General features: G+C 38.0%; 1 protein-coding gene across 3 annotated transcripts in view; it reads right to left on the bottom strand.

Annotated features, from left to right (window-relative positions):
- The window catches only part of LOC101164435 (capping protein, Arp2/3 and myosin-I linker protein 3), a 126,093-nt gene that overhangs the window by 90,605 nt on the left and 19,264 nt on the right, over positions 1 to 16,224 (bottom strand). For all 3 annotated transcript variants that reach the window (XM_023965175.1, XM_023965176.1, XM_023965177.1), the window contains exons 3-5: positions 3,938 to 3,988; positions 1,897 to 1,956; positions 1,696 to 1,817 (exon numbers count right to left, since the gene is read on the bottom strand). In XM_023965175.1, the coding sequence (XP_023820943.1) occupies positions 1,696 to 1,817; positions 1,897 to 1,956; positions 3,938 to 3,988 (233 nt within the window). The remainder of the gene's footprint in view (positions 1 to 1,695; positions 1,818 to 1,896; positions 1,957 to 3,937; positions 3,989 to 16,224) is intronic.

Here is a 16,224-nt window from a genome sequence, read left to right as displayed (position 1 = left end):
GTCACAAATAGTCATTATTTTCTCATTTAGCACCAGTTTCAGGTTGAAAGTTTTCTTTTAATAAAGTTAAAACATTTACAAATTATTTTTTTATGTTCAATAGTTTGAATACTGTTTTATTTATCAAATTTTCAATAATTCCTTAAGGTTGACAGGAGCTACTTTACTATTACGCATTTGCACAAAACCTTAATTGAAATTCTAGAAAAACAGAATTATTAAACAGAATTATTAAACCTTTCAATCATAATTATGCGAACAAAAACAAACCAACTCACGCGATAAGTCATTCAAAAACATGGCGACGAATGTAATTGATGTACAGCCGATACATTCAAGTTTCTACCACGGCACTATGGCACTCATATTATTCAGGCCATGGGGTAGCGAGCTCCGTACACGTGGGAGCGGCTACGGATATCATGGTTGGTAAGGTTACAGAGGAGCTGTGGATCCATGACACGCTCAACCTTTGATGAGCTGTGGCGCCCACAGTGCAGCACCCAAGGCGGTCAGTTCCTACCAAGAAGCGCATTTCCATCCGGTGGTTGGTCACATGACTCATTAAATTTGAAAAAAAAAAGTGTTTCTATTGCAGTTTTGCTAAATATGTCGATTTCGATACGCCTCAAAAATCCCCTCCTCCAAATGCAAACCCTTTTTTTTCCCGCCCAAAAAAAGGCAAGTTTTTTTTGGTTTCCATTAGGTTAATTTAGTATCAAAAATCCAATTTGAACAATTTCATAGTCAATGGAAACGCAGCTGGTGTGTACCTTCAGGGCTGCACGGTGGGGCAGCGGTTGGCGCTCCTGCCTCCCAGAAGGACTTGAAACAGAACATTAATGGGGGACCTTTCTGCGTGGAGTTTGCATGTTCCCCCCGTGCATGGGTGGGGCCTCCTGTTTCCTCAATTTAATTCAATTTTAATCACAACAGTCGTCTCAGGCTTTGTAACGGTAATTGTAAACAAAACATAAAATCAAAAGGATCGTGAATAAATAGAATAAATAGAAAAATACCAAAACTAAACTAACTAAACAGACAAAACTAAACTGGGCATCCCTGCCCTCAGACCCACCCACCGTCCAAAAAAGATGCTTCATAGGTTCATTGGTTACTCTAAATTGTCCATAGGTATGAGTGTGAGTGTGTATGGGTGTGTGATCGTGGCCCTGCGACAGACTGGCGACCTGTCCAGGATGTTTTCTGCCTTCGCCCACGAGTGGACGGGATAGGCTCCAGCAGCCTTGTGACCCCGAAAGGGACAAAACGGGTTTTAGAAGATGAATTTCTGTTTTTAAAAGGTACATTTGTTTTGTTTTTTTTAAGTTCACTTTAAGCTGATCCTCCTTACTGAAGGGTTCAATATTCTCATCAGCGAACTGGGTTGTTTGTCTGTTTTGCAACATGATGTGATTTAAAATGCAAGAACACCACAGTGGGTGCAGCTAAACGTGTACCTCCATGCCAGCTGGCCGATTTCATTCAGCTGAAGTCATTCTGATTTTTTTTTAAGCTTTGACACAGAAATGGACTTCATGTAAATTAAACGAGGCAAAAAAAACAGAAGAAAGAAAAGGCATGAACGTGAAAACGTCCCAGCCCACAGGCGAGTCCTAAAAGTCTGCCAACTTCTCTTTTTCTTCCCAAAACACAAAAACGGCCAAAGACTGGAGCTTTCCAGTGAAGACTTACGCATAAATAGAGTTGTGGAAGACCCGGGAGAGAGCGTAGTTGATGTGGCTGGCCACATGATCCAGCTGCTCCTGCGTCTGCAGTCTCAGCGAGTACGTAGTCTTGTCTGTGTCGATGACAACCTGTAGGTGGAAATGGCGCCCCCCACCTGTAATTATTTGATTTCAAACGATAACTCGGAGCAGAAGAAATGCGTCAAACCTGGTGTTCGGGGTAGGTGTTCATTGCCCTGATTTCCAAAAAGTTGAAAGTTACCTCCACCTGAAAATGAGGAGATGCAGTCAGTGGGTCAAACTGCCTTCCAGACATATCTACCAAGAAATCCTTAAAGGGTTTTATATGTTAATCCTCAAATGATGCATAATTTGCTTAAAATATACATAAAAAAACAAAACTGATAGGTGAAGTCATGCACAACTGAAAAAGTACATAAAATAGCAACAGAAGAAGTGGAAATCAGACCATGTTGTTGAATTGTTCATCAGAAGATGTGAGATTCACTGCACTGATATGAATTCTGTAATTGTTTAGATCTTTGCACGTCAAAAGGTCTTTTGCTTGAGTTTTGGTGAGCAAACAGCCAAGACTTTCTCAGGCTTGACTGGTTCCACAACCAGACCACATTTTCCAGCTCCTTCCACAGATTTAAGGGGATTCCTTTTAATCACTGTTCATGGATGAAGTTTTCAGAATAGTCCAAATATTTACCTTTGGGAATGCTTCGGTGTTTTTAGCAATGTGTTTGGATCTAAATGGCGTGATCTTTTTACCGTTATTCAAAGCGCAACACTTTCTGTTTTGAGCCAAAGTTTTGGAAAGTTTAGTAAATAAAGGATTGCATCACTCTGCAATAAAACCGCCAAATGTAAATATGCAGTCAAATGACAGAAAATCGTAGTTTTTATTTTAATCATCTTACATTATGACATTTTTTGGAGGTTTTCATTGCAGGCTGCGCTCTAGGCGATGGTGCAGCCTTAAACCATAGAATTAAGGCACAATTCAAAATCCTGATGCTACCCAAATTTATTCAACATTTTTACCTCTTATTGCCCCCGAGAAATTATTTTAAAAACCTGTCTTTTCTGAGATTAAATTTATTATCAGGAGGCTTAAAAGAAAAAAAAATGCTGAACTCTTTACTTTCTTGCACAAATTGGATATTGTTTTCTCTTGAGCCACGTTCCTATCGCCCTCGGCAACGGGCCTTCCAGCCATTTTGTAAGACCGCTTTACATACAAAACGTGCAGCCATTGAACGCACCTTGAAAGTTTGACCAATCAGGGCTTGGATTTGGTAGTGACGTGAGGATGACGTCCTTTTTAATTCACAGACGTTTTAACCGTTTGCAAATTGATCGTAGATGAAAAATAAAAATTGCGACAGAATTATACGACACAGAGTCTTTCATATATCGGAAAAAAGCTGTGAAAGAAAAATTCTGCAAGATTTGCGCCGCTACGATATTTCACACCAATTGTCTTCCAACTGTAAGTATATGCGCTTGCATTGGGTACCAACAGACAAGTGTGAACACCATATGCTAGACGTGCTAAAACTGTGTTCTTGAACGCATCACGTCAGTTAACGAAGCATTAAAGTTGTCCAGATTTTAAGACGTATATCATACATGTGGATTAACACATGAAAAAACCAACAGTTATTGTTATGAATAACTTTACAATTAAAAACGCATGGAAACTTAAACATTAGTTCTAAAACCTATCCACAGTTTTAAAATAACTAAAAATCAAAAATAACCTTTCAGATGTGCTGAAACTGTAGAGTCAAGAACAGGATGTGTCAACAAGAAGCATCTTTCCATTAGAAGAAAAAGTTAAATATTAGAAAAGCATACTTTCAAAATGAGTTTTATGTCCTTGCAGGACGCAGTTTGTGGAAAAAAAAAATCAATATTATAAAAACCACTTGGACATAAAACCTGATTTAATTAGAAATTTAAACTCTAAAAGTGTGACACTTCTCAACTCTTGCCAAATATGCCAATAAACATATTTCATATAAAATCTCCACTTCCTCTCATGCACCCTGGCCCCGATCATCTTTATCGTCACCATTATTCATAGTCGCAATCATCTGCGCAGTCATCCAGCTTATATATCCTTTCTCCTGCAATGAAAATCTTCAGCATTTTTCTTTCTTTTTTTTTTGTTTCAACTCTATCAAATTACCTCAGTTGGCAAGTGAAAGTCATAAAATGTTACTGGGAGGAACATTTACCTTGGTGGGCACTTTGACAGCAAAGAGATACAGCCTCCATGTTGCCAGGACCTGCGGGGAGAACGCATTTATTTTTCTGTCACCAAAGAAGGAAAATGTAAATTATTCTTTAAAAAAAAAGGGAAAAGAAAAAAGAATCTCTGGGGGAAAAAAATCATCTCTACAGTTCATCTGGAAGGGTCATAAGTCATGCAAAACACTAGACAGAAAAAAGCTAATGAAAGAAGTAATGTGCACAAATATTAGTGACAGAAATACAACTGAGTTATGAAGTATGATTTATTCTAGTGAAATATTTCAAACAGAACCTCTACTGTGACAGCTGCATAAATGTTGCAGAGGTAAACAACAGACCGCAGACAGGAAAAATAAAAATGTTTTTTAATTTCTGGTGAAAAAGCTTTTAAATCTGACTGGAAAAACGGAATAATCTAAATAGAATTGACATTTACCTTTAAAAAAAAGCTGCTTTCTTGGTTAGTTGTAATTATAAAATACATAATTTGATTTAAATAGTTTATTTTGGTTTTGTTTGAGTACAAAAAAACTAAAAATTATTCTTTGAATGATAATGAAACAGACATATAGTTCAATTATGGAAGTGTGTTGTACTCAATTTTGAAAGAGTGTAATTTTTTTTTCTTCAAACCACATTTGTGTTTTTTTATTGGAGAGGGTTTTTAAGAACTACAAACAGGCTGGTCACTATAACCTCATTTATCTGCTCAAAAAAACTAAACTAATGTTTGTGGATAAAGAACGTAGGAAGAACAACAAAGACAAGCGATACCGGTATGAGTACAAAGAAAATGGACATGGATCTGTCTATGACACGGCCACGGAGTGGGGTTTTAGCAGATGAAGTTAGTGCCCAGCCTGTTTGTAGTTGTTTGCTTTCTTAATAAATATAAGCATGGAAAATAATGACCACAAACAAAAAAAGTTTGCAAAAAAAACACAAAAATGTCAAAATGAAAAACACAAAAAATTAGAACACAAAACACAAAGAAATTAACATGAAAATAAATAAGCACAATGGACAAAAAAATGAGAGAAAAAAATTAACAAAAAAAACCCCAAAAAAATTAATGTAAACAAAGAGAAAATAAATTGCCACAAAAAAGAAAACATTTGAAAGAAAAAGAAAAAAAATAGCAAGAAATACATGAAAACAAATCAACACCGAAAACAAAAAATAATTATTACAAAAAAAAACACAAAAATAGCATTAAAACACAAAAATATTAGAAAAAAATATATGTTTTTTATTTTTCATTGAAGACATTACACGTTCTTATCAAATAGGACGTTAAGTCAGAAAACCATGGAACTCATAGCGCTTTAGTCCCCTGCTTTACAAAAGCATCCAGAGTTGAATGTGTCTGGGACAAAGTAAGATAAGCAAAACATGAATACATTTATAGCCTCAGTCACCAATTATACTCATTCATAATTCGGAAACATACAATTAGGATACCTCATGCCTCTTCACCCATCCCAAGCCCCTCCTCCGATTCTTTCTGCTTATTTCCAGCCAAACTTCAAACTCTCCATAATTCCTCCTCCCGCCCTCCTCATCTCCTTGGTGATGTGTTTATTCACCCCCCCCCCCCATCTCCTCACTTTATTTTCAAATCTTGGTCTTTTTGTGCAACACTGTCCCGTCTGTGGTGTGCCTGTCCTAACCTCTCCGTTCATCCTCACAAGTCCTCCGTCTCCTTTCCCCGATTCCGTTTTTCTATTCTTTTTCTGCTCTGTCGCTTTCAATTCCTCAAGGCCTCTCTGCGCTGAATGGCTAATGGTGCCCCGCTGAGAAGTAGTGAGAGGAAGCAAGAAAACGAAATGCACAAAGGAGAGATGGGAGGCGACACAAAAAAAAAAAAAAAAAGGACAGAGCCACTATATTTCCCTCTTGATAATTGAGTCTTCTGATTATCTTGTGCTATACCATGCAAACTCCCAGTGAAGCTGGCCTCACAGATCAACTCAGTGTCTTAACTACATAGACATCCATAACAGACTCCCACAGAGACTGAATAACAACTCCCACCATGGAAGAAAAATAATAAATGGGTGGATGCTTTCACAGAAAATTGCTTGTCGAATAAAAACTCACTGACAAGTTTGAAAACACTCATAAGACCAGGAACCAGAAGATGATCTTACATCTCAGAGAAGAAAAAAAACAGAAGTGAAACATCTATATATAAATAAGAAGAAAAAAAGCATTTTAAAGCATATAGAAAAAAAATTGGAACCTGATCCAGTCTTCCGAAAACAAAGACATAAATAATGTAAGCTCTCTAATGTTTGAAAAGACCTTCACCTGGTTTCATGCATCAATCACATTGTGTTGAACGATAAGTGACAATCAATACTCCAATTTTTTTTTCCTCTTACTCGGATGGACTACGTGCCGCAGAAACTAAAACATATTTCCAAACCGCAACTGAAAGTGTACATCACTGTTGAACACATTGGGTTTTTCGGAGTATAAGTTGTTTTGTTTTTTTTGCATAGTTTGGCCAGGGGTGCGACATATGTATGAATTCTTTTTACACAAATATTCGTTCAAAAATGCGTTGTTTTCCCACTAACAACTACTAGAAGGCCCTGTAGGGGTGTGTATTAGTATTTATTAACAGAAACACAGAAGAAGAAGTGCTGTTCCAAACAAACGTGAAGGAGAGTCTGACCGTTCTCCATAACTTTATCATATTTGTCTTAATTGCATCGAAGCTTTGTTATTTTTGTTTGACAGTAGGTCATCAAACTGGCTCACAGAGACACGGATGAACAGCTGAAAGCGTCGTCTCCTGCAGCCTTAAAAAAATTAATTAATTTAAAAAAAGACAGAATGATTTTATAAACCAGAAACAGACATGATAACCGATGTTTCTTTAGAGTTATTAAAAAATAAATAAACCTGATCTCTCAAAATCATAGTGTCATGACAACGATTCAGAAGCCTTAAACGTTTTTCCCCAAAGTACGACTTATACTCCAGAGCGACTTGTACACAAAAAAAAACTGTCATTATTGTAAATAAATATTTTATGACAAAAATACTTCACCTTTTTCTGTTTAACCCGTCTATGAATCTTGATAAAGATAATAAATTTGATCAGGAAATCAAATGAGAGTTAAAAAAACAAGCTATAAGCATGGGCTGAGCTGTCACCATTGGTTGGATTTCCATCACAAAGACTGACTTGGACTTATGGTTCACAGCTTGAGGTTGACTCCAGTCGCTGTGGTTTAGTGGAAACTTAATCTGCATTCCCTTTTAAAATATTGAGAAATTTAAAGATATGTATCAGTACAAAATAAAACGTGTCTTGGATGTTGTAGTTTTAAGGGTAGGCTATTGCACGAAGAAAGAAAAAAATAGAAGTAAATTTGTCAAAAAAAAAGGTAGTAATTTTACAATATGTGAATAATGAAGTCATGCAGGGTCTTAAATCAAAAACTGCCATACAGATCAAGAACAGGAGATGCCGCATTATTTAAAGAACAAAATTACTTGGTAAGAAACTCTGAAAGAAGCTCCAAAAAAAGGACTGAGCCACTTCTGTTCAATTAAAATTATAAGATACATCAAAATGTATCTGCAAAATAAAAATTGAAATAATGAAAAAAAAAGGAATTACAATGTCCTGCTTCACAAAGACAAAGTCAAAACAATTGCTAAAACTAAACTACATCTTTTCTCTCAAGACTCAGCATAGCACAGCGCAAAAACTGGCTTTAATTGAAGGTTCAAGAAACAAAAACATTTGCAGTGAGTTTAAGGACTAGCAGCTTTTGCATATGTGTTACAACAGAACCAAGAAAGAAAGAAGAACAGCAGCAATGATCCCAGAATCCAACCAAAACCATCAATCCATCTGCAGTCCATTATTCCACAATGAAGACCATTAATGAGCTGAAAACTTCTGACTCTTGGCTGGAGGCATGAGACGAGTGGAAGATTATAAAATTTAAGTGTTTTCTCAACACGACTTTTTATTTTCTAATAAATTATGAAATGATATAAATCCCACAAAAATTCAGACACTTGGAAACAATAAGAATACATATATTTATTAGTCAAAACACATCTTTGTTGTTTATGTGTGGCTTAAAAAGCAAAAGTGTTCAAAGTACAAGAAAATCAATGTAAAAAGTCAACTATTTTTGTGTGATGGAAATGGTTGATTTATAGGTATTATAGGGTGAACCATCAATAAATGGTTTATTTTTTAACTTGTGGCATAAATTAGTCACCCTTACAATTTTTATTTTTTTTACTTGTCCTGTCCAACAGCTAGGCAGGCAGATGAGAGCTGAGGGCCTCTTGTGTTGGACATATTTTACTTTAACAAGAGGGGTTATTAATCTTCAGACAAACCAAAGGTGTGACTGAACAAACCCCTTTTGTAATTGAGGCCAAACTTTATTCATTTCAACCATGATTGAAAATCTTTGGTGTTGGACCGGACGGAAAAGGAAAGAAGGAAAGAAGAGGGAGGGATGTCAGGGGGGGGGGGGGGGGGGGGGGGATAGTGACAGGGGGGGGGGGTAAGACCATGAAGCAGCATAGAGCAGACAGGTTTACTGGTTGTTTATCGTTACGGTACAGTTCAAATGTAGTACAAAAAGGGCGGGGCCTGTCCACACACACTCAAATGTTATCAACACACCTCCTAGCTGCATAAAATGTTCACATGTCAACATGTACACAAAACAGATAGTGTTCACGAACGCATACCTATGCCTTTAAACCAACTAGTGTGAAATCTTTCATTAGTCACCCTTACTATTAAAACGCATTTATACCATGGTCCGGGTGAATACTCGATTCTGATTGGCTGCTGGGTGTGCATTAAAAAGTGATATACCACAATATAACAGCACGGTGAAAAAAGAAGTTCCGGTCACCTAGCTTAAATGTTATGCATCACTGCGCCGGCTTCTTTAAAACAACCTTTTGCTTCCTTTGGACAAAAACAAGCGGTAAGAGTTGAACTTTTTCTCTGAATTGATGCTTTATTCAACCCATCGGAAAGATCAGCATATATATACAGTATATATCGCTTTATATAGCAGAGTCTTGACTGCAGTGGTGGTGCGGCGCGATGCAGACTATTTGTTACCTGGTGCAGCGCGACACACCGCACCAGGGGCCTCATTTATAAAACTTTGCGTAGGATTTGCGTCAGAAGTGGCGTACGGATGAAACATAGGACGTGCGTACGCACAGAAATATTCGGATTTATAAAACCGTGCGCACGCAGATCCTACGCATCTTTCCCTTAATAAATCACAACCAATTCTAAATGCAGCTTTTGCGGCTTCATGACACGCCCATAGTTGCCCATAAATAGTCCTTGAAACGCCCACAAATGAATATTCACTGATTGGGAAACCACGGCAAACACAGAGAGGAAATCAAAAAAAAACGTAACTTCACTCAATGTGAAGTAGAAGTTATCGTTGGCGAGGTGGAAAAGAGGAGAAAATGTTGTTTGGAGGGCACAGCGTGGGCATTACTAATGCCAAAAAGGCACGTGAGTGGCAGACGGTGGCAGACGCCGAAAATGCTGTAGCCTCACAACCTTGGGCCGTGGCCGAAATAAAAAAGAAATGGTCGGACATCAAAGTCGAGGCGAAAAAACTTCTAGCGCTCCATCGGGAGGAGGGGGGGGGGGGCGCACCGGGGCCCCCTGAGCGCCAGATGCACCGGGTGACACGCGTAGTTCCTCCAAGTGCTCCTCTGCCCAAAAGCCAGCAGAGGTCCAACAGGACGGCTCGAGGAAGTCGGAACCGGCTCATAAGCCACTCGTCCTCGTTTGCCAGCAAGTTTTCTTGCTGTCTAAAGATGCGTTCACTCCGAATTCTTCCATTTACCACATCTTCTAAGAGCGCAAGATCAGCCATTGTGCGCGATTACGCATTGTGATGGGGCATTTTATTTCCCTCCATTTAATTACATCTGACAAGCTACAGATGTCGGTAATAATCGACGTGGAAATGGGAAATTGATCAGCGCAAATGTAATTTCTTGTTGCTTTCTGAATGGTGGAGACATACGCCATACATTGTTTTATCAAAAATAAAACAAACTAAAGGCATATGCATGAATACCATAATTCCATAGCTTATGAAGAAATGTTTTGCTCTGAAAACAACTTTCCCCAGTGGACAATTGGTACGTCTGTCCGTCCGTCCGTCCGCACGCCCGTACCTATATCTGCTCCGCCAGGCGGACACATTAACGGGAATATCAGTTTTGTACATTATTTCGTTCTGTTAACTATATTATTTATGAGGATGAATTGCACAACATGCCAATATTGCAGAACATATTTCACTTTTCTTTTTGCAAATAAGTGTTCATTTGAATTTCTGTTGTAATTTTCGTTTGATTTTTTTTGTTTGTTTCACTGCTGATTGATCAAACGGGTGTTGGTGTAGGCTGCTAATTGTAAGACTTGCTTTGTGAAGTCTTCATGTTATTTATGAGAGGCAGGATTGTCATTTTCACTTTCACGTGTTTCTTCCATCTGCCGACGGCGTCGCCGTTTCTCATTTCACCCGTTTTTGTGCGTACGCCTGGGTCAGAGCTTGCATGAAGGACCGCACATTTTCCCGTCAAGTTTGCTTTTTATAAATCTCAACTATTGCGTAGGGAGTGGCGTACGCCTTCTTTTGTGCGTACGCAACGTTTATAAATGACCTGGTAACAAATAGTTCGCTTTTTGTGAGAAAAGCGATCCAAATTGGAAAAAGACAAGAATTAAAGACTTAAAAACTGGTTACTATTTATTTCTTTTGTAAGTGACCATGGTAAAAGCAGGTTAATGGCCTTAGAAGTATGCATTATAACTTTTTAACTCACTTCGCGGAAGCAACCTCAGGCTTCCGCAACGTGCGTTATAAAGTGATAATGCACATTTCGTTGGACATTAACCCTTACTTAAGTGACAAAGAATCATAAATAAGTCCATCAGTCAGTCAGACTTTAACTATGTTCATAGTAATTCTAGAATTTGCTTGTGACATGTTACTCGTTAGAAGCTTTATCCACGTTAGCGTGTTCACAGTACTTGTAACTCCCAATCATGTTTGCAAATAAAAAAAGACTGATCCCGCTAAGACCAACATTACTGTGACTGTGCTAACTCCTAACCTTATTAACGCGTAAAAAAAAAAAAAAAAACACAGGTCAACACTAATACACATTAGCCGAGTTAGCGTACTTACAAAAACACCAAAAATTGTTTGTACATCATAGAACAGACTAAGGCTGTGTCCGATTTCCAAACCTAACCCCTAACTACTAAAACACTATATAGTCCGGGACTATGTAGTGCCCTGGATTTTGAAAGCATTTTGGACACCATGCTCTCTACTTTTTTTTTTTTGTTAAACGGCGAATATGACGTCATCGATTTCACGATCTCACTGATATGAGCGTTTCGAGACGACCATTTATGGGTCCACTGTCTTTTGAAAATAAAAACGTTAATGGTTTATTAAAAAGATAAATTTAAATTCATTTTTTTGGCAAACATGTTTCAGACGCAATTCATTGTGGGCTATATTTGCCAATCTAGTGAGCATCGTTGCACACTGGTTTTTATCAGTCTTCTGGGAAATTTCTAGGGCACTCGATTTTGGAATTGTAGATTCGGACAGCACTACGAAATGGCGAACGCACTATATAGTGCACTATGTAGTGAGTAGTGAAGGAATTCGGACACAACCTAAAACAACTAAGAGAAATGTTACTGTGACAACCCTAACTCCCAACCTTGTTGACAACACTTGAAAGAAAACACAATCCAACAACGCTACACGTTAGCTACATTAAACACCAAAAGATGTTTACATCACATAAAAAATGTACAGTCTAAAAAAATGCAAACGCTGCAGGGAAACAGTAAATGTTAAGTAAAAAGTTCAATTTGCTTTGAAAATCTTTCTACATGAAGACTACTGATATATTCAAAAGCTTCAAGGCCAAATTTCTTGACGTCATGTAGTTATCATGGTGACAACTGCAAAGTAGTTTAAGACTTTATCAGAAATATGTGAATAGCAAAAAGAAAAATTCCAATTAATGTGAATATCTTCTTTAACGCTAGCTGAAAGGAGCTGTAAAGCAACTATTGTAATAGATAGACAAGTTTTCTTTTTATTCACTATTTAAATGTAATACAAGCTTAATTCAGTTCCTGTTGATTGCAATTTTGCTTTGAAAAAGATCCAGTAAAAGGAGTAATGCAGCTCAGAACACTGAATAGCCATTTTCTGATTTTTTAAACGACCCTTTAAAGAGTATCATTATTATTAACAAAAAATTCAAGAAAAAATAAAGCAACACTTGCAAATTTATACCGGTATTCAAAATAAAAATAAAATTCAATTTATTTTAAAAACTGTACTGATAAAAGCAATTACAATAATTTCCGGGCTTCAGAGCGCACATGGTAGCAAGCCGCACCCTTTACATTTTTAAAGGGTAAACTATTTTATTCAAGCCATACCTGTATATTAACTGCATGTGCCCACGTTTAAACATATTGTTCAAACATGTTGTCGGGAACATTCTGAACGACTCCAGAAGCACATAGTGATTGCATATTCTCCTTTCCAGTAATATGGCCTATTTATTTGAACACACCAACAAACAGCCAGACAGCATGGTCGTCACTTCTGTTCACAGCTATCTCAGTCATGGAGAAGAACTTTACACTCGTGATTCCCCATTTCCCATGAGTCTTAAGGGCTGAAGGTGGGGCTAACCCCTGTGTCGCCACACTGTGTTGTAGATTGAGGATGTGAATGTGCCAAAACCGCGCGCGTGTGTAAGAAGGAGGGAGCGCGTGCAGCGGAAGGAGGGGAGAGCGCTCGTGCAGCGAGTGAGAGCAGGGGCAGCGAAAGTGTGTTGGGGGTGTGTGTTTATGTTTATTATACAGAGTGAAAGAGAACTGTAATAAAAGAAGGTATACACAAAGAAGGTATATAGAAGGTATATACCTGAGCTTTTCTTTCCAAACAGTGCCTGTGACGCTGCAGTAACATGGCAGCAATGTGGTAGTAACAGGGCTGGTTAAAAAAAACATACTGGTAAATGTCACTAAGAGCAACAGTAACTTATCTGCGCGGTACGCGCCCCTGCAGAGAGGCTAGCGCAGTGCGGAGCTGCGCGTGCGCTGGAAGTTTTCTTCCACAACAGACACACCGTAACACAGCGCTAACAGGGTTGGTTTAAAAGAATGGACGTAAAAGTCACAGAGCTTTCTTCATCTTCCTCGTGTGCACTGAAACATGGAAGTCTTCCTCCTCAGTGTCGGATTGGAATAGCATCAGACATTCTTGGCCACACACTCTCTCAGTCTCTCCTTCGTTGTAGCTGTCAATGTCACTCTGAGGCAAATTCACACCTGAGCTTGCGCTGTCCTCTTCCGTCGTTGGTGATGGTGGATTTTTTCACACTGCTTTTAATGATTGCTTTTAACTTGAAAGCTGCGTCATATTGTAGTGGCGGTCACATGCACGTTGGGTCTAATAGCAGCAAGGGATTGTGGGATGCAGCCAAAATAAGGCTGAGCATGGATGGTTCTTTTTGTTGCACCATGACTAAGGGGTCTAAGAGCAGAAGTGAGGTCCATGACTTGTGGGTATGTCAAAATAAATGGGCTTGATGCCAGTCATGAGAGAATTCATTCTCATAGTCTTCTCATAAGACTGTTCAGAGTCAAGTGGTGTTCATGGACACTTACCATTGCTGTCAGTTATATGAGTAACAGCTCAGATGACTGACAGCTTGAGCCATTAACTAGCCCTCTCGAATTTCCCAAGATTATCTCTTTGTGAGGGGGAAGTTCCATGAAACTTGCATCCTCTTTGTATCACGCCCCAAGTGGCCGTTAAAAAAAATGCATAAATTAGCCGCATCCTTGAATAAGCCGCAGGGTTGAAAACGTGTGACAAAAGTAGCGGTTTATAATCCGGAAATTAAGGCAGTTTGCTTTCGTATGACCTATAGGTCTAATCAGACACTTAGTTATCCTACTTATGTAAAAAATAAAGAAAATAAATACCGTTACATTTCAACATAGTATTAGGGCCACCACAAAATAAAAATAAAAACACACAAAGTTATAAGAATAAAGTTGTATTTTTGTTAGCAAACAATTGTGAGTTTACAAGAAAAAAATCGTAAATTTATATGTAAAGAAAAAGAGTCGTAATTTTACAAGAATAAAGTCGTATAATTATGCTTAACAATAAACCTGTAAAATAAGAGTAAAAAGTTGTGAATTTAAAGAATAAAGTCATACATTTGAGAGAAAAGACAGTTTCATCAGAATAAAGTTGTATTTTTATGATTTTTCAAAAATCAAGTCGTATAAATATGAGAAAAAAGTTGAAATTTTACGAGAATATAGTAGTTAAATTATGAGGAAAAAAGTCAAAGTTTTTAACAATCAACCCCTAAAATGAAAGGTTAAAAAAGTTGTAAATTATGAGAATTGAGTCGTACATTTATGAGAATAAAATTGTAATTTTACAAGAATAGAGTTGTATAATTAAGATAAAATAACTTAAAAAAGAACGTAATCTTCAAGGGAATTAATGTGTATGAAAAAGCAAGGGTAAAAATTTCGTAAAGTTACAAAGAAAAAGCCATGCTTTTTTGAAAATATTGGCTAGTTGGTTGTTAAGCCTTTGTATATATAAAACCCGATAACACGATATTGGTCCTTCTTTTGTTGTTGTTTAGATTTTTCTGAGTAATCAGACTTTAGCCTCAAATGTATTACTTGAATCTCGTAAATTCTCAAGTTATCTACATTTAGGAAAATATAACTTTATCACCATAAAAAAATATCTACTGTTTCTCATTATTCATAAATGTAGAATTACTCTTTCTACAATTTTATTTTTGTAAAAGTCTGACTTTCCTCATAATTGTATCAATTGTTTTTACTTTAACAAATTTTTTTCCTCATATTTTAACCACTTCGTTCTCGTAAAATTACCAATTTTTCCTCATAAATGTATGACTTTAGTGAATATATTTAATAATACACCACTGTAGTAAATAAATATTTTTCTTTAACATAGCCCATTTACATTTTTAATACGATACCACTTGGTGATTTTTTTTTTTTTTTAATCTTTGGCCAGTATAGATGCCCGAAAAACAACATTGAAGCTAAATGAGCTACCTTTTGTTTAATATTAAAGAGCAGTGTTCCCCCGTCAAGCTACAAGAAAAAACATGCAGCTCCTAATGCTAATTAGCACAGCCAGACAGAGCTTAAGGCAAGTTCCACCAGTCAGAAGCTGAATCTTTGGCCTTCTCAGAACTCCTCTTTGAGAAATCCATCAAAACTGCTTTAAAGTGCCCACGTTTCTGCTCCGTGCATGGATCTCTTTTGATCTGGGAGGCCAAAAAAAAAAAAGTCAGCAGGTGAGAATCTGAAAACATGACGAGGAAGCGGCAGAAGAGGAGGACTGGGAGGTGAAGCCGCTGGGATGATTGTTAGAGATGCACCCTCGCCGTCATGGCACAACGTCAGAAACTCTTGTTCAAAGAGTCGGTCAGTCGAGCAGTCGGCCCTCAGAGCAGGGCCAGAGGTGGGAAGCAGCGTGTCACTCAAAGACGGAGTGCGCGTACTGTGCATGCCCAAAAGCAGCTAATTTGACTTTGTCTAATTGTGTGTTTGCGTGCAACACATGGCTGAGCCAAAAAGAGGGAGGGGGGACTGGGGGCTAATATTAATCATGAGCTGTCAGGCTTTGGGTCTTCAAAAGAGACGCTGCAAATCAAAGTGTGTTTCTGTGTCGTGTGTGTGTGTGTGTGTGTGTGTGCGAGGCAGCAAACGCCCCAGAGGGATCAAGCAGAGGATCAGAGCCAGATTTGTTCACTGGCAGCATTTTCTGGCTCGGCCACAGGGGCATTTTAAAAAACACCAACAAAGACACGAGGACGAAAGGCAGAGACTTTAGCTTAAGGTCGACGTGCTAATGCAACGCAAACAACACACACAAAGCCAACTTTACACAACACTCCAATGTGACACGCACAGTCGAGCTAAACCTGCTTCATGCCAACTGAATGTCTGGAGATATAAAGGATAACAAGGAGATGCAGATTTTTAAAAGTGTGCTCACAAGAGGAAAGATTGGAAAACAAAAATAAAGACTGTTAAAGGAGTCGCCAATGTCATGCTGAAAAACAGTGATGGTAGGCAATCTGAGGTTTGGCTGAAGGAAATCACCTCAATTTA

The sequence above is a fragment of the Oryzias latipes genome, chromosome 17, assembly GCF_002234675.1.
Source record: "Oryzias latipes chromosome 17, ASM223467v1".
Lineage (NCBI taxonomy): Eukaryota > Metazoa > Chordata > Actinopteri > Beloniformes > Adrianichthyidae > Oryzias > Oryzias latipes.
Note: the sequence above shows the minus strand (reverse complement) of the source record. Positions and strands in the feature narration are given on the sequence as shown.